This window comes from Salvia hispanica, chromosome 4 (assembly GCF_023119035.1).
Source record: "Salvia hispanica cultivar TCC Black 2014 chromosome 4, UniMelb_Shisp_WGS_1.0, whole genome shotgun sequence".
In the NCBI taxonomy this organism is placed as follows: Eukaryota; Viridiplantae; Streptophyta; class Magnoliopsida; order Lamiales; family Lamiaceae; genus Salvia; species Salvia hispanica.
Genome location: NC_062968.1, coordinates 22,134,354 through 22,159,167, shown reverse-complemented (window position 1 = coordinate 22,159,167; position 24,814 = coordinate 22,134,354). Strand labels below are relative to the sequence as shown.

Here is a 24,814-nt window from a genome sequence, read left to right as displayed (position 1 = left end):
CGTTTTCAGGCAATTCACCGGAGCCGGCGGTGGGTCGGCCGACCCCACTCGACCCCACCTAGATCCGCCACTGAATATGAATATAGATCCGGCGGTGGGGTCGGCCGACCCCACTCGACCCCACCTAGATCGGCCGACCCCACTCGACCTTATTTCTCTTTCTTATTTTATTTTATCTATTTTTTCTCAATTAAATCTCGTACCCATAAAATTTGTTTATTATTTATTAGGAAAAAAGGAATAGTAAAAAGTAAATATATTAATTAGTTGTGAAAAAAAAAAGTTACGGCAATCAATCAACTGAAAAATAATAAAATTAAATATACATGGATCTAAATTAATGACATGTTCAGAACACGAGACTTTATTTTGCCTTTTAGAACTAAAACGATCAAGGGTAACATTTTCAAGCAAAATAAGCACATGTATGTAATTAAATAGATACACATGAATTATCAAATTACAAGGAACCCAAAAAAAAAAAAAAGATGAACAAGATCAATGTCGTCATCGCCATGATCGCAACCTTCTCGGACCGTGCCTAAGTTGCCATACTCCACATTTAAGCTATTGATAATTTATATATAAAAAACAATCTCCCGAAATACATTTTCCATTTCTGGATATAATTACACTTTATAATTAGAAAAGACAACCATTTTGACATCCAAAATCAGGACATGCCATACTTTGTTAAGCTTGACTAAAACAATATTGAAATTTTTTGTAGTATGGGATTGAATTGTCAGTTGTCAGCTTAAAACAATATTGGCCATAGATATATTATCCCTATGCTACGAAAAGCAAATTCGGTAGGCCATTCAAAATTATTCACACCACGTACGTTTTATATATTTATAAGACTGTGGGCCCAACATTCTTACTAAATCGGAGAATGAATTCTCCTATTTGATCTACTCACTGCAGTAGTAGTGAAGTCATTCACTCTCAATCTTTCTTCTTTTTCATTTTCTATTTTATTCTTCCTCTATTTAACTCACTTAATACATTTTTTTAAATCGCGTGCCTAATAAAATGTCTCTACTATTATAGAACGGAGGGAGTATAATATAACCTAATTATGAGCAACTGCGTACCACACCTCGTGCGTGGTTAGGTCGCCTGAAGTCAATAAGCTGTAAGTGCGTAAAATTGCCATATCCGTCCCTTCCATTTGCCTCCGACGTTGCCTCGAAAACAAAAAAAATAATCATGTCCACCCAAAACTAAGCTAGTACTAATATATATGCCGCCCCCTCCATTTCCGAATCCTGGATCCGCCAGCGCAATTGTGTGTTTAATGATCCACTGTGGTTGGAACTTGAATCTGGAAACTTGGGCCAGATGTTGACCAGACGACGAATGCCTAGTTCTCGGAGGATGGTGGGGTGTTGGGGTGTTGGGGTTGGATGGGTGAAAAGTTTTTACGGGAAAAAAACTACAATTGTTTTTGCATTAAATCTAGATCTCTTGTGACAAGGAAAGAAACAAGTACAAAAAGTGACCTCAACTCAATTATTGACACCAATCATATGCATGTCCCTATTTAACCCACCTTTATATCTCCATTCCAACTACAAACTTATCTTCCAAATTCCAATTCTCTCTCTCTCTCTCATAAATAAAGGATGGATACAGGTAGGAAGGCTCAAGTAGTAGTGATCCCATACCCCGCACAAGGCCACATCAACCCGACTCTTGCATTCGCCAAGTCTTTAGCCTCCAAAGGCCTTCTCGTCGCCTTCGTCACCACCACTTCCATCTCCAAATCCGCAAACTTCTCCGACTGCGCCTCCCTAACCCTACACACCGTGTCCAATGGCTCCGAGCACGTGGAGGGGACCGAGACCACCGAGGCAGACTTCAACCGCCTCAGGTACACAAAAGATAAAGTTAAGGGGCTTTAAACCCCTACCAATCTTTTATTATACGGTCTTCAAAATTATCCAAATTTTATGTTAATTGCTGTGAAAAAGTCATGCTTTAAGAAATATGAAGAAAAAATTGATAGAAAAAGTTAATGAAATTTAGGTCTCATTTAATGATTCAGTAAACTGTGTGGTACGTTGCCTAAAATGAAATTAAATGAGATTTGAAATCATGGGCGAAGTGGATATATTTTTTAAATAAAATATATAAATATTTTTTGCGCTCGCACACAGGTGCAAATTCTCCACAAATCTGGCGGATTATATAGACGGCCACATGAGAGGCGCGAGGGCTATTATCTACGACTCGGTAATGCCGTGGATGCTGGATATCGCCAAGAACTGCATGATTTATGAAATGTGTTTCCATGCATGATTGATTGATTGAGCGTGTTACTATTTAAATATATTAATATACGATGGATGTTATGAAACACCAAATGGTTTATATTGATAAACATGTTTGACTGTGCAATATATGAATGACGTTTTAATTTGTGACCGATGAAGTACGAAGTATCGTATAGAATCACTATAAAAGTGAAATGTGAAATTTTTGAACTTTGTTGCAAACATAGATGTCATATGAAGCTTGAATAACATTTAAGTAATAATTGAATAAACGTCGAAATATGAGACTTTGAGCTATGCTTGAAAATATAGAGAGCCGAAGAAGTAGGCTAGACCAAACGTGCTAAAACTCAGTTGTAAGTTGACAACTGCAATATCACTTTCCTGAGTGATAGAACAAACGAAAATGTATATTTCGAACTATGGTGTATCTCTACAATGGCGATATCGTACCTATGATCTAATAAAATTATGTAGTCTTGCATAACATGCCAAAGCGGCGCCGCGACACAAATATGACTACACTTATGAAATGTTAAGACCACAGGGATTGTTGCAATGCTTTATGAAAATAATATTAATATTAATGCCAAGAACACTTTGAAGATACGACCATCAAAATAATTATTAATTGTTATGACCCGATGAATCTCAACTTAGAATCTAAGAATTCCTACAACGCTTCTACAATGTTCGGGGCTTCCGAGAGACAAACGAAGGAGTGCCACCTCTGTAGCTAGAATGGATGAATTTAATGAACAGTACTTACTTGGATTCTCAGAAATACCTTTCGATGAACCCCTTTTTTTTTCATTAAATCACATTTTGCGAGCGATGCATCACTATCTCCTTTTCTTACGAAAGTAGTAGCTCATTCTTATTTTCTTGAGTCATTTTGGAGAACTCCTTAATTAAAGACACTTTCAATAGTGTTTCTTCATATGGAAATCCGCTTCTATCCAAGTAATACTGTTTGATTAATTTCCGAGTTCTTGATACAAGACTCTCAGGAAAGGCAATGGCTTGATCTCTGCAAATACATATGAGGAATAAGTCTATAGCTCGCGTGAAAGTACTTTAGAGGAATCATGAGCATGAAGAAGCCACGTGGGAGAATGAGGATAAATGACGGAATTGTACCCTGAACTTTTTCACTTGGGGGTAGCAAATTTCGGGACGAAATTTTTGTTAAGGTTGGTAGGATGTAACACCCCACTTTTTGAACCCTAATTTTTTTTTCGCATTTAATGCTTTGAACGTCGTGGCGTCTGTGAATTATTGGGCGAGTAAATTTTGGTTATTTGCTATTCTTGTGACCTAATTTGATTTAGGGTTTGAAGGTGCGTTGATGGAATTAATTTTTTAATATATATAATTCCTTTCCGTGAGAAATATTTATCAGACTCAATTCCGTGTTGGATCCGATAAACTAAATAACTAATAATACTAATTTAATCTTGGGGAAAATAAATTATGGGCTACGCAATTTAAATAAAATAGAAAGGGTCTTGAGCCCAAATAAATTAAATCCTAAACTAAATGATTCCCACGATCCCAACGAGCATATCCTCTCTTCAATCTGCCGTGTTTTACTATTCCATAATCAGCAAATCATGCTCCAAAAATAAACCTCCAGTTATCCATGAATCTCATTTATTTTGAGAATCAATCACCATAAATTACACCTCCCAATACAGGCTATATAATTCCTCTACCCTAACCCTTCCGCCTCATCCTCTGTAATATCACAATTTCTCCCACGGCGGCGGAGGAAAGCAGCGAAACAAGTTCATCTTTCAACCCACCAATTATTTTCACCCCGGTATTTATCCTTCCATGTTCCTTCTTTCTCACAAGATAAATTCACACATTGACACAAGACACTTTCAGGCAGAAACCGAGGGAGGAGAACAAAATACAGGAGCCATGATTCGTTTGCTTAAAACAGTTTGTTCACAATCTGCAATTGAAGGTATTCGCTTTACTCACCCAATTTAGATCGCCTTAACCGTAATTATTGAAAACAATCCAAAACAACGATAATTCAGGAATTCAATTCAGAATAAAGCTTGTAATTTAAAAACTTACCAAAATTTGAGAACGGCGAGACGGCAGCACGGCTTCTCCGGCTTGACGGCTTCTCAATTGAAATTATGCTTGATTGCTTGTTTTTAATATGAAATTTTGTGGTGGCTGATATGAGAGTGGAGAGATTGATTGAGGGAATTTTTGTTTTGTCCAACAAATACAGGCTTGGTGTGTGTGCTTTTGAAAAATACAGTAGAGAGGTAGCCGACGAGTTCTGGAGAGGAGTAGTGGTTCCTTAATTATTTTATGCCTTTAAAAATTCTTATGCAAATCCTTACTGATTCTTTATTTGAAGTATTTTATATACTAAGGCCTCGTTTGATAAGAAAGATGAGATATAACAAGATTTGTTAAATAAGATTAGAAATGCGGGCTTTGTGTCAAGATAAGCTCAAATAAAGATTTTTTCGTTGTTGTTTGGTAGACAAGAAATTATCTAGATTTTGTATTAATAAATCATAATAAATGAGGTAGAAATGCTATCCAACCAAATTTGTGAGATATATATCTTTGTGCGGGCTTGGATTGGCCATATAGAAAACCACGGGCTGACATAATAGATTAACTAAATAGTCATATAAGTATCTATATCTAGACATTACTAACTTATCAAACGGGTCCTAAGAGTGTAATTATTTTAAAATATAGAACGAAGGTGTACGTGTGTTTTGAGATGGGAAGTTTCCAAATCCGCTTTCTTTTGTTAAGTTAAAGGCTTTATTTGGTGGGCTTGAGGATTTTATTACTTGTTCGGCAGCTGACATTAACCAAAATATCTAAGCTTGAAATTAGGAAAATTTGTTATCTTGATCGATAAAATAATTTGAGACATAGGATGCATGCATCTTATTTATTTATTTGAATAGTTGTGTTGATTCATGCATTATTTAAATGCTAAAGGTGTTTCCACGTGATATCAAGGGAAAGAAATAATTTCGATTAAGCAGTCGAGGTGGGCTCTCTTTTAAATAAGGACAATGTCCTAACTATTTTATCGATGGGAATGAAATGCAAATTGTTTATCATGCCATAACTTTTGTTTTAACGTGCCTATCTGAAATGGCTTTGCCATTTATTATTTAAATCGAATTCGGGTCCTTGTAGGGCCGCAAACCCTACTTGGATTAGTGTACACCTATGGTATAGACCGTGTGTCAGCGTACGGGTTGGCCGGTCTAGTGACTTGGTTTGTGGCCACATTCCAAGTCATGTATGAGCAGATATGGTAAACGTCTATGGGAAAATGACTGCGCAGTCGTGATTTTGAACAATGGAATATTTTGGTGCCTCGGGCCTTTCAAAATATAAAACCCCGATGGTTACCTAACAATGGCATGATAAATATAAATATTTTTGATAATTTGTTTTCGGCATGTGCCCACTGAGTGCATCAAGTATTCAGCCCTGCATGTGTTTTCCTTATGTGCAGGTTGAGCTGCGACAAGCTTGGGGTGGTGTTGAGTCGAGCCTTAATCATCGTTGGATTTATTTTGAATCTCCGAGGGGCGTCGTGTCTTCATACATGGCGTCACTCTTACTCTTGAATGCTTCCGCTGAGATAATACATTCTTTCACAACTATGTTATCAACCCTGTTTCCTATTGGTTTATTAAATATGATACCCGTTGTCTTTGGATTTAAATGCTAAGGCATTACTCTGATTATTCCTCATTATTTGAATATTAATTATCTTTGTCATACCCTTTATTGAAACTCTAGAAAAATTATTCTTTTTTTAAAGTCTCATTAATCGCGACCACCCGTATTTATTAACCCTAAAAAGGACGGTCGTGACAGGATTGGATCTTCTTTTAACGCGTGTTGCAAGCTAAGGTATGTCTCTTTTACCCTTTCAAATTTCCAATGCACATTCCTCTGGTTTCAGGTATTATTAATCTCTTATATTATAACAAGTAACTTATACAGTAGAGAACCACTCATTTAATCTGCATTAATCGTCCCATTCTAGATTGACACCGATATGAAAAATGTGAAAGAATTCACATGAAAAAATTAGGAAAATATGAATATCAATGATGTTCATCAGTTCATTGTCAATAGTCTTGATAATGGACAATGTTTATAAAGTAAGAGAAAAATTAAAGAAATAATTGCAGTATTATGAGTGAAAACTAGACTGCTCCTTATTATAGTAATACTATAAAATATGAGTTGAATACTTTTTGAATACCAAAATGTGACATGACATGTAATAAGAGATATCATGTAAAAACAAAATGAGCTATTTAACGGCAGGCCACATGCTTTATGCTTTATGTTATTCTCTCCGTTACACTCAAGAAGTCCACATTCTTGAGTGACAGAATTTTAAGAAAAAAATTGTTAGGTGGAGCAGTGTAATACCCCAACTTTTTCTACCTTTTTATTTGTTCTTGAAATGACGTCGTTGTGCACCTGAAAATTTTTCGCCTTTGTTTCTTTTGTTGAGAGAAGGATTTTACAAACTTGGGCTTAAACAATTATTATTTTCTAGCCAATTTAAAACCCACTTATTATGAGCCCAAGACTTTATATTTAGTGCTTTCTTCTTTGAGCCCATCTTAGATCAATAACCGTGAAACCACCACTCACTTTTCTGTTCCACAAAATCCGACTTTGACAAGCTGAAAAAGATTTCTTGAAATCAGTTTTCTATGTATACATATCTATCTCCCCAGGAGTGCACGTTTCATCACAATCAATTCCAAGAAAATCCAAAGAGTTAGAAATTAGAGAATGGGAGATGGTAGGCGTTGTGTCTGAGAGAGTTGGATGGAGGGAGAAGAGATGACGACGGAGTGGTCTACGGGCTCAGCGACGACGGGGTGCATATGGAGCCAAAGGCGGCGCGGCGCCGGCTCTCAGCGACGACGGCTGCACGGCGGCACGATCCGGCAACGGCAGCAGCGAAACTTGCTTACGAACAGAGGCGGCGATCGGTTCAGACGGAGAGCTGACGGCGCTGCAATTCGGAGCGCGATACAACGGATGAAGAAGACGCAGAGAGTTTGAATGAGAGGGCTGGGGCGGCCGAGTTTCGGCAAGGACGACGGTGGCAGCAACTCGTTTGAAGCTGCTCGACGGCGAGCTCACCTTTGCTGGACTCTAGTGACAACGGAGTTCGCGAACTGGAGACATCAGAGCATCCACAATGGATGCCCGATCGCGCGCCCGATCGGCTGAGATCGGGCTCGGGCATGGTCGGGCATCCATTGCAGCCCTCGGTCACGCCCGAGCGCGACCGATAGTTCGGTCGAGCCCGATCCCGATCCCGATCGATCGGGCGTGAGCTCGGGCGCCCATTGCAGAGGCGCGCCCGAGCCCGAGCCATATATATATTTTTTTAATTATTTAACCCTAATTTAAACCACTATAAATACTCCATTTTCTTCACTTTTCACACACCAAACCTTTCACTTTCTCTTCTATATTCTCTCAATATCCACACTTTCAACAATGGATCCGAGTCAATACCCGAGCCCGAATAATGTCGACGACGATATGCCGATGTTTGGAGGAGGAAGCGGTGGCCGAGGCGCCCGGTGGCCCGGCCATGAAGACTACCGGGTTGAGACGCCTGGATCTGTAGGATCCACTTTCGTCTCCGACTCTGAGTTCGATCCGTTCTTCGGCACCGAGGAGTATCGGGTTGAGCATATGGAGCCTAGTTGTGGGCAACCTCCTGCCCCTGTGCGGCCGCCGCCGAAGAAAGGGAAGAAGAAGATGGCGCGGAAAGAAAAGGCGCCATCGGTCCCAGTCCCACTCCCAGACGATGAGCCGAACGAGGAGTACGCAACAGGGCGTACTGACTACGAGTTGGATGAGTACCTGAAGGTGGCTCAGTGTTGGGTCGATGTATCGGAGGATTTGATAGCCTCCAACAACCAGACTTCGGCCAGGATGTGGGATCGCATTGAGGAACGCTACAACGAGGTGAAACCGAAGTGGGCGTTCAAGCGGACCAAGGTTCAGCTGCGCAAGTGTTGGGATCGGATCAAGCTCCACGTCAACAACTTCTGCTATATCTACAACAGGAACAGGGACGGAAGAGCTAGCGGTGAGAGCATGGAGGATGTACTCAACAAGTCGTTGTCCGAGTACCAACAGCAGTTCGGGCAGTTCAAGCTGTACAATGTTTGGCTGATCTTGAAGGAGGAGAAGTTCAACGGAGGGATACCGGTTGGATCCTCGGCTCCGAAACAGACGAAGAACACCGCCGCTGGCGATTACACGAGCAGTGGCCCATCTCCTATGGATCTGAACGCTGAGCCGGAAGGGAGTTCCGGCACGCCTACGTCTACTTTTAGACGTCCCATTGGTACCAAGGCTGCCAAAGCCCAGGCCAAAGGGAAGGCGAAGGCTGGCGCGTCTGGATCAGCGCCCCCCCCGCAGGCTGCGCCTGCTCCATCTTATCAGCTCATGGACAGGGCGATCGAGGAGTTCGGAAGTTATCGTGAGGTGGTTGAGTATATGTTTATACTTGACGCCCAAAACAGCCTTCGTGAAGAAACCGATCCGGAAGCCCGACAGAGGACTAAGAATATGATCAAGAATTTGGCGCAGAGGTTGAATTTAGATGACTAGTTTGGTTTTTTCTTTTTTTTAGTATTTTAGTTTTAATGTAGTTTTTTTTTTTTAATCTAAGTATGATGTAGTTCCACTTTTCTATTAAGTAATGTAGTTTTTTTTTTTTTTGCATTTGTGTTGTTTGAAATAATATATTTTGATAATTTATAGTAATTAAAAACAAATTAAAAAAACAATGATTTAAAATTGAAATGAAAAGTGGATAAGAGATAGGGCATGCACTAGGGCTCCACCATTGCAGAAAGATAGGGCATGCTGACGTGGCAACCACTAGGGCTCTCACTAGGGCTTCCACTAGGGCATCCATTGTGGATGCTCTCAGCGGCAATGATCGACGGAGGAGAAAATTTCCGGATCCTATGGTGACGGGCGCCAGCGAAGTTGCTCTCCGCCAGGAGGAAGAGAGAGGAAGACAAAGCGAAATCGTTTGAGATAGAGGACCGAATAGCGAGGGCTGACAACGACGGACTCCCACGGTGAGCGAGTGCAGCAGGGCCGGTGGTGGGAGTGAAAGCGCAGGCAGCAGCGCTGCCACGTAGTAGACGGACGGCTCTGCAGAGCCGGGGTAGGTCTCCAAGAATGAATCGTGGAGGAGGAAGAAGAAAGAGGAGAGAGAAGAAACCGATTGTTGAGAAGGAAGAAAGAATTAGGCGCCGGTGTTCTCTGATTGTGTGAACAAATTTTGAAACTGAGAGAGAAGCACGATGGGAAGGTGAGAATAAATTGTGGTGTTGTTTATTTATTTTGTTGGGCCTTGTCTTTAGTTAATACTTTGAGTCAATAGATTAAAAAGGATTTATGGAATTGGAATTCATGGTTTCTTGGGCCAGACTACAAATTGAAAAGAAATGGGCTAAGTGGAACACTCTAGGTGACGAAGGCTTTTCACGCACGCTTTCGAGAACGGAAAGGATTTCAAATTCAGAAAATTAAACGATTGAGGTGGATTTTCTTTTTAAATAAGGGCAATGCCCTAAGTATATTTTTATGTGAAAATGATATGAATATTTGTCATGCCGTGTTTTGTTTTATCTATGGAACCTATCTGCTGTGGCTTTTGCCATGTATGGATAATTGAATTCGGGTCTGACTAGGGAGTGAGTCCCTATTCAGGCTAGTGTACACCAATGGGGATCGTGAGCCATCTTTTGGGTTGGCCGGTCTAGTGACTTGGAATGTGGCCACATTCCTTGTCATCAATGGATCAGATATGGTAGACATCTATGGGAAAATGACTGATTCAGTCGACTTTTACTATGGAAATGGTTTTAGTGTCTTGGGCATTTTTCAAAGTTAAACCCCGAGTTCACCCAATGGTGGTATGATAAATACTTTTTATAAAATGTTTTCGGCATGAGTCCACTGAGTGCATCAGGTACTCAGCCCTGCATTTCCTTTTTTAAAAAATGTGCAGGTTGAGCTGTGACGAGCGCGGTGGGTGTTGAGCATAAAAGTGAAGAAGATAACAAATAAAGATTTCGAATATATTATATCTTTATACATAGTATAATTCTTCTCTCGAATGCTTCCGCTGAATGTTGTTTCTTTTGAGTTCATTTATTGATGAGATATTGTATTCCTTTGAGTTGTCAGTTGTTGAGATAATACTCTGATTTTATTCGAGATATTCCATTTATTTTGAGTTATGGTCGAGTTTCGTTGTTTTCAACTTTCTTCCCCGCTTCTTTAGTCCTCCCCTAGTCGCGATCAACCGTGTTTTCTATCCTTAGAAAATGCGGGCGTGACAAGCAGGTAGAGAGAAAAAAGTGTTACTATCTCCATCCCACAATAAGTATCACATTTTGCTATTTTGATCCGTCCCACAATAAGAGTCACATTTAACTTTTACCATAAATGATAAGTAGATTCCACATTCCACCAATCAATTCTGCTCACATTTTATTATAAAACTAATATATAATCACACTAACTTATTCAACCAGTGGTGGATCCAGACCTCGAAAACGAAGGGGGCAGTATTTAATATTTTTAATATTAATATATAATATTTAAATATTAAAAAATAAAAATAATATTATATCAATATTTGAATATCACTAGCTTCGTTAATAAAATATAAACATGTATTAGCTTGCAAATATGTATTTATTATTCATCTAAAAACATAAAATTATTGTAAATATTATATACATTCAAAATCATTATAAATATTATATATAAAAGTGATACAAGTGAAGTAATAAATATAAAGATTTCACAAACATTTAAATGTTTATTTTGTTACATAGAGAATAAGATGTAGGATATCAAATTATAAGAATTTTATGACAAATATAACATTAAAGTATAAAAAATGATTTTAACTAAAATATAAATATAATAAAATAATACGGAGTATATGCAAATTAGTAAATTTAGTAAATTTTTCTATTTCATAGAGTATTTAAAGGTTTTATTTTGATAATAAGAAGCAATATTAGTTGATAAAATGAAAAAATAAAGAATGGAAATTATATGTTCTTGTTAGGGGTTGAACTCTAGACCTCTAAGTAAAAAACCAAATAAATAAACCATTGGACTACTACATTTTTTATGACATTTATTGAAAACAAAGTATATTTTTACACTCCACGGAGGGGGCGGATATGCTATTTTCGGTTCGCTTGAAGGGAAAATATAGGCTCTCCGAACGGCCAGGAGGGGGCGACCGCCCCCCCCCTCCCCCCTCCGCGATCCGCCGGTGTATTCAACCCTCTTTTCTTTATCTTTCATATAACTCGTGCCCACACTAAATGTAACACTTAATGTGGGACGGATGTAGTAGTTGATTATTTCAATGAGAGTGAAGAGAAAGAGATATGTATTTTCCAAATATAGAAAGAGGATATTTTGAGTGGGATTAAGTAAATGGAAAATGTGGACATCTCGAGTGAGACGGAGGAAATAGTAATCTTTTATCGTCATTACTTTTATTAAAGCTTAATATCATAATCCAGTCCATATATCTTTCAACACGCAGATACTCGAGTGGATGAGAAGCCGATGGGAGATCACGACAATCGGACCAACATTCCTACTACACGGCCAAGACAAGAAGCAAAGCATCAGCATGTTCGTGCCGAAGGCCGACGCCTACCGAGAATGGCTCGAGTCGAGAGACCCCAAGTCCGTGGTCTACGTCTGCTTCGGAAGCATGGCCTCTCTTGAAAAAGAGCAAACGCCGAACTTGGCCACGCCCTACTAGCCAATACGACGGCCGGGAAGGGTCTAATCGTCGAGTGGTGCCACCAGCCCGAGGTGCTGGCGCACAAAGCCGTGGCGTGCTTTGTGACGCACTGTGGGTGGAATTCGACTCTCGAGGGGTTGAGCCACGGGGTGCCCCTCATGGCGATGGCGCATTGGGTGGACCAGAACACGAATTCGAAGTTTGTGGAGGATGTGTCGGGGGCAGGGGCGCGGTGCGGCAAAGGAGATGGGATTGTTGGGAGGGAGGAGATTGCGATGTGTATTGAGAGAGTTGTTGGAGGGGATGTTCATATTAGGAGGAATGCTTTGAGGTGGAAGGAATTGGCGGCGGAGGCAGTGGGGAAGGGTGGGAGTTCCGATAATAATGTTGAGGATTTTGTTTCCAAAATTATTCTTGCTTGAACAATTTCGAAGCTAAAAAAAATGAATGTGCTTAAACTTTATAATTAAAATATTCAAGTTCAGGCCATGCCATATTTTGTTAAGCTTAATTGTAGCAATATTGTGATATTTTATCGATAATTCACGACTTTTAGTTGATATTTTGAAGAGATTAATAGACTATATGTATCGTATGGGATTGAATCGTCACCTTTTTTCTTGACCAGAGAAACATTATCTCTTTGAGTCTTTGTTTGGATAAGCAAATGTGGTCTTGGCCATTCAATTATTCTAACCATGTTTTACTATTATAAGACTGTGGGCCCAAACAATGCTACTAGACTAGAAACATGACAAATATCTTTTGGAAACAACAAGAACGCCTAGAGAGAATGTATCTAGCTGGAGTGAATTATCTGTTTGATTTATTATCTCCATCCATAAAAAATAGTTTATTTTTATTTTTTAACAACCACCAATCCTCGTAGGTGGTCAGGTCGTCTGAAAAGCCGTATAAGTGCTGGCGTGTTTCATGAGCCATTGTGGTTGGGACTCGACTCTAGAGAAGACGAGCCACACGGTGCCTATTCTAGCAATGCATGCCGCAATATGAGGAGTTGAAGAAAAGTGTTGGGAGAGTGTTTTCAGTACTATTCAAAGAGACCAAAATTACAATTGTTTCTACTAAAAATAATTTCATCTTCTAGAGCACTACTTTTCTAGAAGAAAAAGGTGCTCTCAACTCAATTATTGACACCATAATGCATTCCAAAGACTAAGAATGCTCTGCCTCCAAATTCAAATTCTCTTCTCTGTCTCACCCTCTCTTATCAATAATCTATATTTGGTGTTCATATACACATATACTACAAAGGATGGGTATAGAAGTAGGTGCAGGTAGAAAGGCTCAAGTAGTAGTGATCCCATTCCCGGCACAAGGCCACATCAATCCGGCTCTAGCGTTCGCCAAGTGCTTAGCGTCCAAAGGCCTTCTCGTCGCCGTCGTCACCACCACTTCCATCGCCAAATCCGCAAACTTCTCCGACTGCACCTCTCTAACCCTACACACCGTGTCGGATGGCTCCGAGCACGTGGAGGGGACCGAGACCGTCGAGGCATACCTCAAACGTTTCAGGTACACAAATTAAGGATGAGGTTGGACCCCCTACCAAACTATTCTTTTACTTTCTTTTTTACAAAGTCTTCAAAGTTTAGGTAGATTTTTATGAAAAAGTTTTTATTAATAATTCAAATCACTTAAAACAGTACTTTCTTCGTATACTATTTAAAATCTCACTTCGTTTATTTTTAAATCTTCGAAATTATCCAAATTTCATATACTTGCTTATTGTGAAAAAGTCATTTATCAATGATTCAAGTCACTTAACAAATAGTACCTCCTTCGACCACCAATTAAAATCTCACTTTGACTCGGTGTGAATTTTAAGAAATTTGAAGGAAAATTGGTGGAAAAATTTAGTAGTGTTTCGGTCTCATTTTTTATATTATTAAAATTTTATAATGACATGCAACTAGTGTAATGATTTAGTGAACGGTATACAGTCTCTTTCCCAAAATGAAATAAACAGTGAGATTTTAAATTGTAGAAGTCCCGATATAACAAAATGAGACATAGCCTGAGTGAATATATTTATAAATAAAATTTAGCGATACTTTTTCCTGTGTTCGCACCCAGGTGCAATTTCTCCCGGAATTTGGCGGATTTCATGGACGACCACATGAGCTGCGCGAGGGCTATTATCTACGACTCGATAATGCCGTGGGTGCTGGATATCGCCAAGGACCGGGGCTTGGCCGGGGCGTGTTTTTTCACCATGAGCTGTGGCATCTCCGCTGTGTTCCATCATTTGGGACAAGGGTTGCTGCTTCGGTATCCGTACGAGGATGACGTGGCGGTGTCGCTGCCGGCTCTGCCCCAACTAGAGAAGAGAGATCTGCCTTCCTTTTGCCATGTGGTGGATCCTGAGCAATGCGCTGTGAAGCTTCTTACTGATCAGTTCTCTAATCTTGAGAGAGCGGATTGGGTCTTCTTCAACACCTTTGACAACTTGGAAACTCCGGTATTTTTCTTCTCTTTCGCCTGTAGTTTCAAATGGAATAAATTTCACAATAATTATGAGGAATTTTTATCATTATTTAATAGATAGAAAAAGTTACTATATATTGCATCTTACTTTTATATACTCCCTTCATTCTAAAAAAATACTATGTGCATTTGGGACGACACGAAAATTAAAATTTTTTAGTAAAGTAAGAAAAAAGGAGGAGAATGGTATAGTAAATTAAGTAGTATTAGTGGATAGTGAGACCTACGTTATTAAATTGATACTCCCTCCGTTCCATAGTAATGAAGGCAAAACTTTTCGGCACGGAGATTAAGAAAAATTGTGTTAAGTGAGTTAAGTAAAGAGAGAATAAAGTGGAAAATGAAAAAGGTAGAGAGATGAAGATAGAAAAAAGTAAGAGAGAGTAAAGTAGGTGTGGAAAAATGTGTTGACTTTTACTAAAAAGGGAAATGACTCTATTACTATGGAACGGACGGAAATGGAAAAACGCCCCTATTACTATGGAACGGAGGGAGTATAACTTTCCAAAAATGAAATGCACATATTTTTGTGGGACGGACGAAAATAGAGAGTGCACGTATTTTTATGGTGCGAAGGAGTATTAGTTTAAAAATAATATGTGAGTTGAAATGAGTTAATAAAACATTGGGTCCACTACCAAAAATGGTTAAAAGTGAAATGTGACAAATTTTATGGGATAGACGGAAATAGTAAAATGTGACAAAATTTACTGAATGGATGGAGTAGTTCATACATTCTAAAAGAAATTTCTAAGAAATACTGCTTTCGTCTGAGATATAATCAAATTCCACTTTATTCATTTCAATGTGAATTTAAGAAATATGAAATGAAAATGGTTTAGAAAAGTTAGTTGAATATGGATAGCACTTTGTAATAGAATACGTTATATAGTATACAAACCAAAAAAAAAGTAAAATGAGATTTTTATTTTAACTATGGATATCCATTTAGTAACACAAGACTTTATTTTGAATACAAAGAAAATTTATATTAAGCCCAATATAGGTTCTCGAATGGATGAGAAGACGATGGGCGATCACGACAATCGGACCGACGTTCCTACTACTCGGCGAATCCAAGAAGCACAGCATCAGCCTGTTTGAGCCGAAGGCCGACGCCTACCGAGAATGGCTCGAGTCGAGAGATCCCAACTCCGTTGTCTACGTCTCGTTCGGAAGCATGGCCTCTCTCAAAAAAGAGCAGATGGCGGAACTTGGCCACGCTCTTCTAGCCACCGGCTACCACTTCCTATGGGTGGTCCGATCCTCCGAACTCGACAAGCTCCCTCCTGACTTCGCCAGTACCGCGGCCGGGAAGGGTCTAGTCGTGGAATGGTGCCACCAGCCAGAGGTGCTGGTGCACAAAGCCGTGGCGTGCTTTGTGACGCACTGTGGGTGGAATTCGACTCTCGAGGGGTTGAGCCACGGGGTGCCCCTCGTGGCGATGGCGCAGTGGGCGGACCAGACCATGAACGCGAAGCTTGTGGCGGATGTGTGGGGGGCAGGGGCGCGGTGCGGCGGCAGAGATGGGATTGTTGGGAGGGAGGAGATTGCGAAGTGTATTGAGAGAGTTGTTGGAGGGGATGAGATTAGGAGGAATGCTCTGAGGTGGAAGGAAATGGCGGCGGAGGCGGTGGGGAAGGGTGGGACTTCCGACCTTAATGTTGTGGATTTTGTTTCTAAGATTGCGTTTGATGATGGCGGTGATTTTAGCCCCACCTCTGTTCTTGTTTGAACAAGTTTAAGTTAGTGGAATGCGTTAGTGGAACTTGAGGTCATTAACACTACTTATACGGACGGTCAACAATAGTGTCGTCCTATGATTGCTACTGGACTATATTTTATAGGCCACCAAAATCACATGACTCTATATCATTTAATCTATTAACAATACTTAAGGACGGCCGACAATGGTGGAGTCCTATGATTTCTACTATACTATAATAGGCCACCAAAGCATTCATAACTCTTGACTTGGTTCATCACATCATACACCTCCATATACCCGGCCGCCTTCCCAGTCCAAAAGTCCAAAATCTAAGCATAGCAACATTTCAACATAGCCACATGATCAAATTCGCATTTCACAAATTTTCACAAGTTCTCATATAACATTCAACAAATCATTCAAGAAGCATCGCTTCGCGTTCATAATATTTCTAGCACATAAACAGGCTCTTCACAAGTTCTCATATTCAACAAATCGTCATTCAGAAAGCGTCACTTTTCATGCACAACATTTCAAAAAAAAAAAAAAAAGCATCAAGTTTTAAACACACGGCACAAAATATCTAGTACCTCTTTCTTTGCGGTTGAACGAGACGAGTTGCGGTGTTGAGCCCTTCGCATTTAGTTCATTTACAAAAAGATTACAAAGACATCCAAAGGTTCGAAAAGACTCTTGGGTCCAGAGCGGAAAGAACTGACGCTCTGATACCAACTGTAACAGCCCGCCCTCCTAGGGTATAATAAATGCGGCGGCTGCTACCCAAAACCAACTCCAAAGAAGTAAACAAAGACTAGGGTTTCATTTAAAGGGTATTGACCAAAAGAATTGAAAGAGATATCAGAGTATTAAATGCAACATCTTAACCTAGAAGTTCAAAAGGAGATAGATATCATAAATGAGGATCAAAACCTTAAGAGTACGGCATAGTATCCCAGACAGAATCACAAGAAAAGGCTAAGGCCACAACCAAAAGTAAGATGCAAATATTCCAAAAAGAAGTTCTAAAGGGTATCAAAAATTCAGCGGAAAACGACCAAGAGAGAAGCATAGCTATGTGTGACGACACAACTACACTTAGAGTTCAACACATCCATATTAATTTATTAAGCTGCTCAACACCCGCCACCGCTCGTCATCATTCAACCTGCACATAAGGAAAAACACATGTAGGGCTGAGTATTTTCAGTGAGCTCGTTGCCAAAACATTTTATAAGTTATGTCACCCTTACCAAGTGAACTCGAGTTTTTAAGCAGTTATAAAAGGAATATCACGAGTATCACAAAATATATTTTCATAGACTGGCCAGTCAAAATAACCTCCCATTTTCTCATCAATTAACAATCATTCCATGGTGCGACGAAAGTGTGGCCACACTTTTCGCCCACGAGACCGGCCGACTAGCAAGGACGGCTCTCGATCCCATCGTGTACACAGCCTGGTAGGGCTTGCGGCCCATACTCAGACCCGAATTCGTATAAGCAAATCAGATATCACATTAAAACAAACATAGGTATGGCATAATGGTTAAACCACCCTTATATCGACCAACAACATTTAGATAAAATAAAAGAGAGTTTTTAGAGTAAAGCCCACCTCGATTGCTTAGTTTTCAAGTAGTTTCGCTTTTCCGTTATCCGGCTTTGCAACCAAAGTTTCACCTTTTAATCACATAGGCACATATCACAAATTAGGTTCAATACTACTCTTACTCATGCATGTCTCATTACTTTTCCCTCTTCCCAACGATTTATCTTATCATCACTAATTAATCAAGATCATGTTTATCACACCATATTATTTAACTATCAAACACACACTACACCACACAACAACACACACACACACACGGTACACACACACACACGCCACACACACACTCGGCACACACACATACACACGTTCCCACATCCCTTTTTATCCCTCTTTCACTCAACTAAGATGCATGAGGGTTCAAGAAGACCGATTAATCGGTTGGAAGAAGAAAAGAAGAGGTAGAAGAAGAACAACCATAACTCTTAATCGAAAATACCTTTTTAGCGAAAAACAATCGGTAGAAAACAAGTATTAGCCTTGATTCTTCAAAGTTCTTGGATTAAACTTCAATTTCTTCTCAAAGGATGAAGGATTAATGGAGTAATGTAGAAGAAAAAAAATGAGAGAGTGTATGGGGGAGGGTTTCGAAAATGTGGGGGCTAGGGTTAGGGGTTTTGGCTCTTATTTATAGAGTCCAACAAGATCTTTAGGTAATTAGAATAGAATATTTGGTAAGATCTCATTCTCCACAAATTAAATAAAATAAAATAATATTGTGAAGTAGGGAAGAAGAATTAACAAAAATAGATCCTAGGGCAAATCCCCATAATTTTCGAAAATTATGGCTTCTAGATAGCCAAGGTTTTGTTTTGGTATTTTTCCATATAGAATAAAATATCATGGAGCAAAATATAAATAAGGAAAATCCTCCATGAAGCAAGACAAGGGGCGATTTCTAGCCTTTTTAAATAAGGCATGGATTTTTGAATATTGACTAAAATAAAGTAAGGCAAGATCTCTTGAAGTATGGAAAGATTTGGTAGAATTTTTAAATTCTAGGTATGGAAGGAAATCAAGTAAGGAATCAATTAAGTAGGCAAAATAATATTTTCCTTCCCACATGGGTGATTTTCGAAAATCACCTAGGGAAATAAGGGGCTCGATTTTTCCATCTTTAAACAAGGAAATAATTGGCTCTTGGAATTTAATTTGGATAAATATTCCAAGGATTAAATAAATTCCGGAGATATAGAAATTCTTTCTCCAAGGGGTCTAGGGTTCGAAAATTATAAGAATTAGGGTGACAAGTAATTATGGAAATTTTCTCTAATATTCTCACTCACCCTTAAACAATTAATTTACCACATAAATCACACAAATAAATTAATCACATGCCACATCATAAAGTCAATAAGTTTGACTTTTCAAACTTTCAACGCAAACCCTAAACTCAACTCGGCCATAGCATCACATGCAATAAATGCATTCACGACTCCACGTCATCAACAATTAATTCTAGGGCTCAAAAATTAGGGTTCTAAAATCCGGGATGTTACATTTCCGATGGCCACGAGCAAGTCACCCAGCCCGAGACCGTCAAAGCCTACCTAGCCCGTCTCAAGGCCAATCTGCCGCGCAGCCTGGCCGCCCTCTTGGATGAGTGCGGCCAGGTTAAAGCCGTGATCTACGACTCCACAATGCCGTGGGTGCTTGATATCACGCACCAACGAGGCTTGCTCGGGGCTGCATTTTTCACTTCGTCTTGCAGCGTTAGCGCTGTTTATTACCATTTGGGACAAGGGTTGCTGAGGTTTCCATACGATCAACACTCCACCGTGAACTTGCCGGCGCTGCCTCCTTTTCGACCGCATCATCTGCCTTTGTTTGCGCATCTTGATGAACCGATGGTTACTGTGGATCATGTTGGTCAGCAGTTTGATAATCTTGAGAGAGCTGATTGGATCTTCTTCAACTCATTTCACACGCTTGAATCTCAGGTACTACTCACTTTTTTTTGGCCACACAAAGCTTATCTAGTGTGGCACTTCACAATGGCTAGTCTTGAATCACTTAGTTTGGTAATATTCTGGTCAGTCTCGTAAGATTTGAAAATGCCAAGTTTTAGTTTTTTTTGGACTATTGATATCAAACAGCATCGTTTGGTGATACTAAAACAACGTCAAGGAAAATAAAAAAAAATTACTTAATTCAAACTAATCGACAATGTTGTTAAAAGTACCACCAAATGATGTCATTGTGTACAAGAATGAGACAACAAAGAAAAGAATAGAAATGTCATGATTTAGTACTTCCCCCTCCAGGAAAAGTACCACCAAATGACGTCATTTTTGCACTTTAAACTCGTGTCACATAATATTAAGACTGTTTTTTATGGACTGATGAAGTATTTTGTTTTCAAATTTATAGATTAATTAGAATTGGATCAAAATTTCTAATTTAATGACATTTATTCCCGGGAAAATGTTAGTGTATATACTTGATGCTCTAAATTTGATGTGTCATTGGAGGTATTGGATTGGATGGCAAGACTATGGCCGGTTAAGACTGTTGGACCTACTTAATACTCCAGAAAAGCAAGAGACTAGTTTCAAACCACATCATCAACCTGTTTGAGTCAAAACAAGATCAAGCGTGCCAAAAATGGCTCGACGCCAAGGGGAGCGGCTCGGTCGTATACGTCTCTTTCGGAAGCTTAGCGTCTTTCCAAAAGGAGCAAATGGAGGAGCTCGCCCACGGCCTTGCAATGAGCAACTGCCCATTTTTGTGGGTGGTGAGAGCTTCTGAGATGGATAAGATAAAGAATCTTAATGTAGAGAAAGGCCTTATTGTTGAGTGGTGTCATCAGCCACAGGTGCTGGCCCATCGCGCCGTGGCGTGCTTCCTGAGCCACTGTGGATGGAACTCGACCCTCGAGGCACTGAGCCACGGCGTGCCTCTTGTGGCCATGGCGCGGGAATATGATCAGCCAACAAATGCTATGTTTGTCGAGGACGTATGGGGGTTCGGGCGAGGATGGAATCGTTTCGAGAGAGGAGATCGCGATGCGGGTTAAACAAATTGTTGAAGGAGATGAAGGGATTGAGCTCAAGAAAAATGCTTCTAAGTGGAAGAGTTTGGCTCATGAGGCTGTGGAACAAGGTGGGACTTCTGCTACTAATATTGATGAATTTGTTTCCGCACTACGAAAATAGAATAATTGAGAGATGATACTCACTCCGTCCCTATATACTTGTTGTATTTTCCATTTTCAGCATACTTCCTTTGTCCCTAATTAATTGTCACTTTTTGACAGGACTAAGAAAAGTTGATTGAAAAATTTAGTAGAATGTGGAAACCACTTTTTATATACGTTTTATAATAAAATGTGAGTGAATTGAGTTAATGAAATGTGAGACCTACTTACCATTTATAGTAAAAATGAAGTGTGACAATTATTGAAGACGGACTGAAATGGAATGTGGAAACCACTTTTTTTACATAGGTTTTGTGAATGAAGCGAATATATTTCTAAAGAATTTAGTCAATAATTGTAAATAACATTTTCAAGAAAATATTTATTATTAATCTCAAGTACATTCAATCAAATAAGTATGAATTACACATATTTTTCCTTCAATTAATAAGTATGACAGGTTTGAATTGAAAAAAAATATTGGTTTTCCAGGCAACTTTAAAACATTAATAAGTATGACAGGCTTGAATCTGAAAATTTGTTCAGATTCATGACAAATAGGCCTAATATTGCCTTAAAAACATTTAAGTTTTGGTCAAATTTTGGTTTGCCAGACAACTTTAAATAACCGGGAAAACATCATATTTGTATCTCACGGCGAAACAACAATCCGTTTGTCTAATAATATATTGTTGATGACATCGATTACTTCATTGGTATAAGAATTTTTGGATGCCTATTACACAAACTTGATGTGATGATGGATAACAAATTAAATTTCATAATTTTTCCAGGGGATTTTTAGCGTCGCACAGTAGACTCAAATTTGATTGAACTTCATGTTTTTTTGCCATTTGCCTCAAGAATATTGTGAATGTGTTATCTTTTTGAACTCACATGTTTCATTATCATATCCAATATTTAATCGAATATTGCATGCATGTGAACGTTGCTAATTCAATGCAGGCAAATTTTCAGTATACAATTCAATAAGAAAAAGCTAGGAAATCTTTGCATACACATGTGACTAAACAATGATACTCTTCTGAAACTTGACAGCAACTATTGCTCTTCCTTTCACCTTCTTGAGGCTTTTTTGTTGGAGAAATCCTAGTATTTTAAATAGACTCTGATGCCAAACTGTTAGATCGTTGGCACTAGAATTTCTCTTTGTTTTTGATTGAGATAATGGTTGTATAGTCTCTGTTTTAGGAGTTGTTATGGAGGTGAGTTTTCAGGGAGAAAGTCTGATACTTAGATAGATGAAAATGGTTCAACTTTCAAAAGACTCTCCATCTCCACTAATTAAAGATGGAATACGAGACACCTTTTCTAGGAAATGAAAACACATGCTAGAGAATTAATGACTAGTGTCATAATCAGCCAACCTACTAATGACACTCTAAACAAAAAGCATAATTAAACTTTTTCTGTTGCACATTAACTACAGAAGTATCCTTATGAGGAATGTGGGGAGGTGAGGCTGCCTTCGTTGCCTTGTCTTGGGGTCAAGGATTTGCCTTACCTCTCTATGTTTATGGATGACAAGCAGACCATTGTCAACCATCTTTGTGGCCAGTTCTTGAATCTTGACAAGGCAGATTGGATCTTCATCAACACGTTCGACATGCTCGAGAAAGAGGTACGTACGTGTTGGAATTTGCTGTCGGCGTTGATATCCACATAAGATTTTTTGGTTGCCATTTCTTTATGTGATGATTGAGAAGAAATGTAAAGATCATAATTTTTTTCCAGATTATTTTTAATGTCGCGCAATGCACTAGAATTTAAATAAACTTTAAGGTTTTGAGCTATTTGCCCTAATAAATATGCATATGATTTTGTCTAGACACAACAATGTTCTAATGTTATGAATTCATCACTTATCATTGTACAATCAATAAATACTCTATTCGTCCACAATTAATCATTCTATTTTTATTTTTATTTTTATTTTTGGTTTATCCATAATGTTGTAACTTATCATATGCTCTAGTCTAATGCATATATCATCAATTATTTCTTGGCCATAGGAACATAATCTCCTTGTCACATAATCCAAATGTATCCTAATCCTAACCCCTAAACCACTTTAAGGAAGTTTGCATGCTAGGATAAATAAATCCTTTATCTTGGCGTTATAAATTGATCTAAAATGTATATTCTTATCATATTTTGTTTATTTATCTTCTTTGGGCGTTATAAATTGATCTAAAATGTATATATTCTTATGATATTTTGTTTATTTATCTTCTCTACCGGACAGTAGATTGGATGGCCAGAAAATGGCCAATCAAGACCATCAACCATCCTCCTAAACCACAAAGACAACAACAACCTAATCACCATCAACCTTTTCGAACCGAAACAAGACGCCTGCACACAATGGCTCGACTCCAAAGAGACCGCCTCCGTCATCTACGTTTCCTTCGGAAGCATCGCATCCCTTGGAAAACCTCAGATGGAAGAACTTGCACACGGCCTCGTCGCCAACAACCGTCACTTCCTATGGGTCGTCAGAGCCTCCGAGGCCGACAAGCTCCCCCGGGATTTCAATCCCAGGGAGAAGGGCCTCGTGGTGGCTTGGTGTAACCAGCCAGCGGTGCTAGCCCACCGTGCGGTGGCGTGCTTCGTGAGCCACTGCGGGTGGAACTCGACTCTGGAGGCAGTCGGGCATGGGGTGCCCGTCGTGGCCGTGCCGCAATGGATGGACCAGACCACGGATGCTAAGTTTGTGGAGGATGTGTGGGGGATTGGGGTTGTGATGAAAGGTTGTGAAAGAGAGGAGATTGCTGAGTGTATTGAAGGAGTTGTGGGAGGAGAGAGAGGGGTTGAGATGAGAAGGAAGGCTTGTGAGTTTAGGAAATTGGCTAAGGATGCTGTGGAATGTGGTGGGACTTCTATCAATAATATTCGGCATTTTGTTGAGGAACTTCTGTGTAGGTAGTTAGCTTGTTTACGTTAGGACGTGGGTTTACTTTTATGTATACTTTTTATTCTTTTTGTTAGTTAAGTAATTTTTTATTTTGAAAATTATCAATATTAACGAGTCATTTTTATTTTTGGCAAAAAGTATCCCTCTCCCAAAATTACTCCCTTCGTTCCTGAAAATTTGTCACTTATTTCTATTTTCGTCCATCCATAAAAGTTTATTACTTTTTATTTTTATCATTTTTTGTAATGAACCCTACATTCCACTAAGTCATTTTCACTCACATTTTATTATAAAACTAATATATAAAACTAGAACCCACATGCCACTAACTTTTTCAACTCATTTTTTATTTCATTTCTTAAAACTCGTACCAGATTAAATGGTGACAAATTATTAAGGACGGAGAGAATATAAATTGTCTAATTTGAGAAATATTTTAGGAGTAGTAACATATAAATGCACATTATTTCTATACATCACTTTATTTATAAATTATACCAACTAAACTACTAATAATATGAATATAGATTTTTTTATTCACTAACCCTACTTCCACTAAATTTTCTATTTCTTATTTTATTTTATCAATTTTTTCTCTAATAAATCTCGTGTCCACAAAAAATTCTTAATATTTATTAGGAAAAAAAGGAATAGTAAAAAGTAAATATATTAATTAGTTGTGAAATAAAAGAAAGTTACAGACTCACGACAATCAATCAACTAAAAAATTATAAAATTAAAGGGAGTATATATCTCCGACACATTAGAGCATCC

At 38.9% G+C, this 24,814-nt stretch overlaps 3 protein-coding genes, 1 long non-coding RNA gene and 1 pseudogene across 4 annotated transcripts; all 5 read left to right on the top strand.

Annotated features, from left to right (window-relative positions):
- Positions 1-1,603: 1,603 nt before the first annotated feature.
- Positions 1,604-2,427, top strand: LOC125221924 (mogroside IE synthase-like). The gene is made up of 2 exons (XM_048124265.1): positions 1,604-1,876; positions 2,163-2,427. The coding sequence occupies exons 1-2, from the start codon at positions 1,629-1,631 to the stop codon at positions 2,302-2,304; spliced, it is 390 nt and encodes a 129-aa protein (XP_047980222.1). The 5' UTR covers positions 1,604-1,628; the 3' UTR covers positions 2,305-2,427.
- A 1,541-nt stretch (positions 2,428-3,968) lies between these two features.
- LOC125221925 lies at positions 3,969-6,065 on the top strand. The gene is made up of 3 exons (XR_007176440.1): positions 3,969-4,101; positions 4,170-4,251; positions 5,797-6,065. It is a non-coding gene; the product is annotated as an uncharacterized LOC125221925 (long non-coding RNA).
- A 7,089-nt stretch (positions 6,066-13,154) lies between these two features.
- Positions 13,155-16,431, top strand: LOC125221923 (UDP glycosyltransferase 9-like). The gene is made up of 3 exons (XM_048124264.1): positions 13,155-13,677; positions 14,239-14,623; positions 15,656-16,431. Exons 1-3 carry the CDS (start codon positions 13,418-13,420, stop codon positions 16,382-16,384), a joined length of 1,374 nt encoding a protein of 457 aa, XP_047980221.1. The 5' UTR covers positions 13,155-13,417; the 3' UTR covers positions 16,385-16,431.
- A 3,040-nt stretch (positions 16,432-19,471) lies between these two features.
- On the top strand, positions 19,472-21,149 carry LOC125220655 (annotated as a pseudogene).
- Positions 21,150-22,325: 1,176 nt separating this feature from the next.
- LOC125220654 (UDP glycosyltransferase 9-like) lies at positions 22,326-24,052 on the top strand. The gene is made up of 3 exons (XM_048122807.1): positions 22,326-22,331; positions 22,556-22,747; positions 23,375-24,052. Exons 1-3 carry the CDS (start codon positions 22,326-22,328, stop codon positions 24,050-24,052), a joined length of 876 nt encoding a protein of 291 aa, XP_047978764.1.
- Positions 24,053-24,814: the final 762 nt, after the last annotated feature.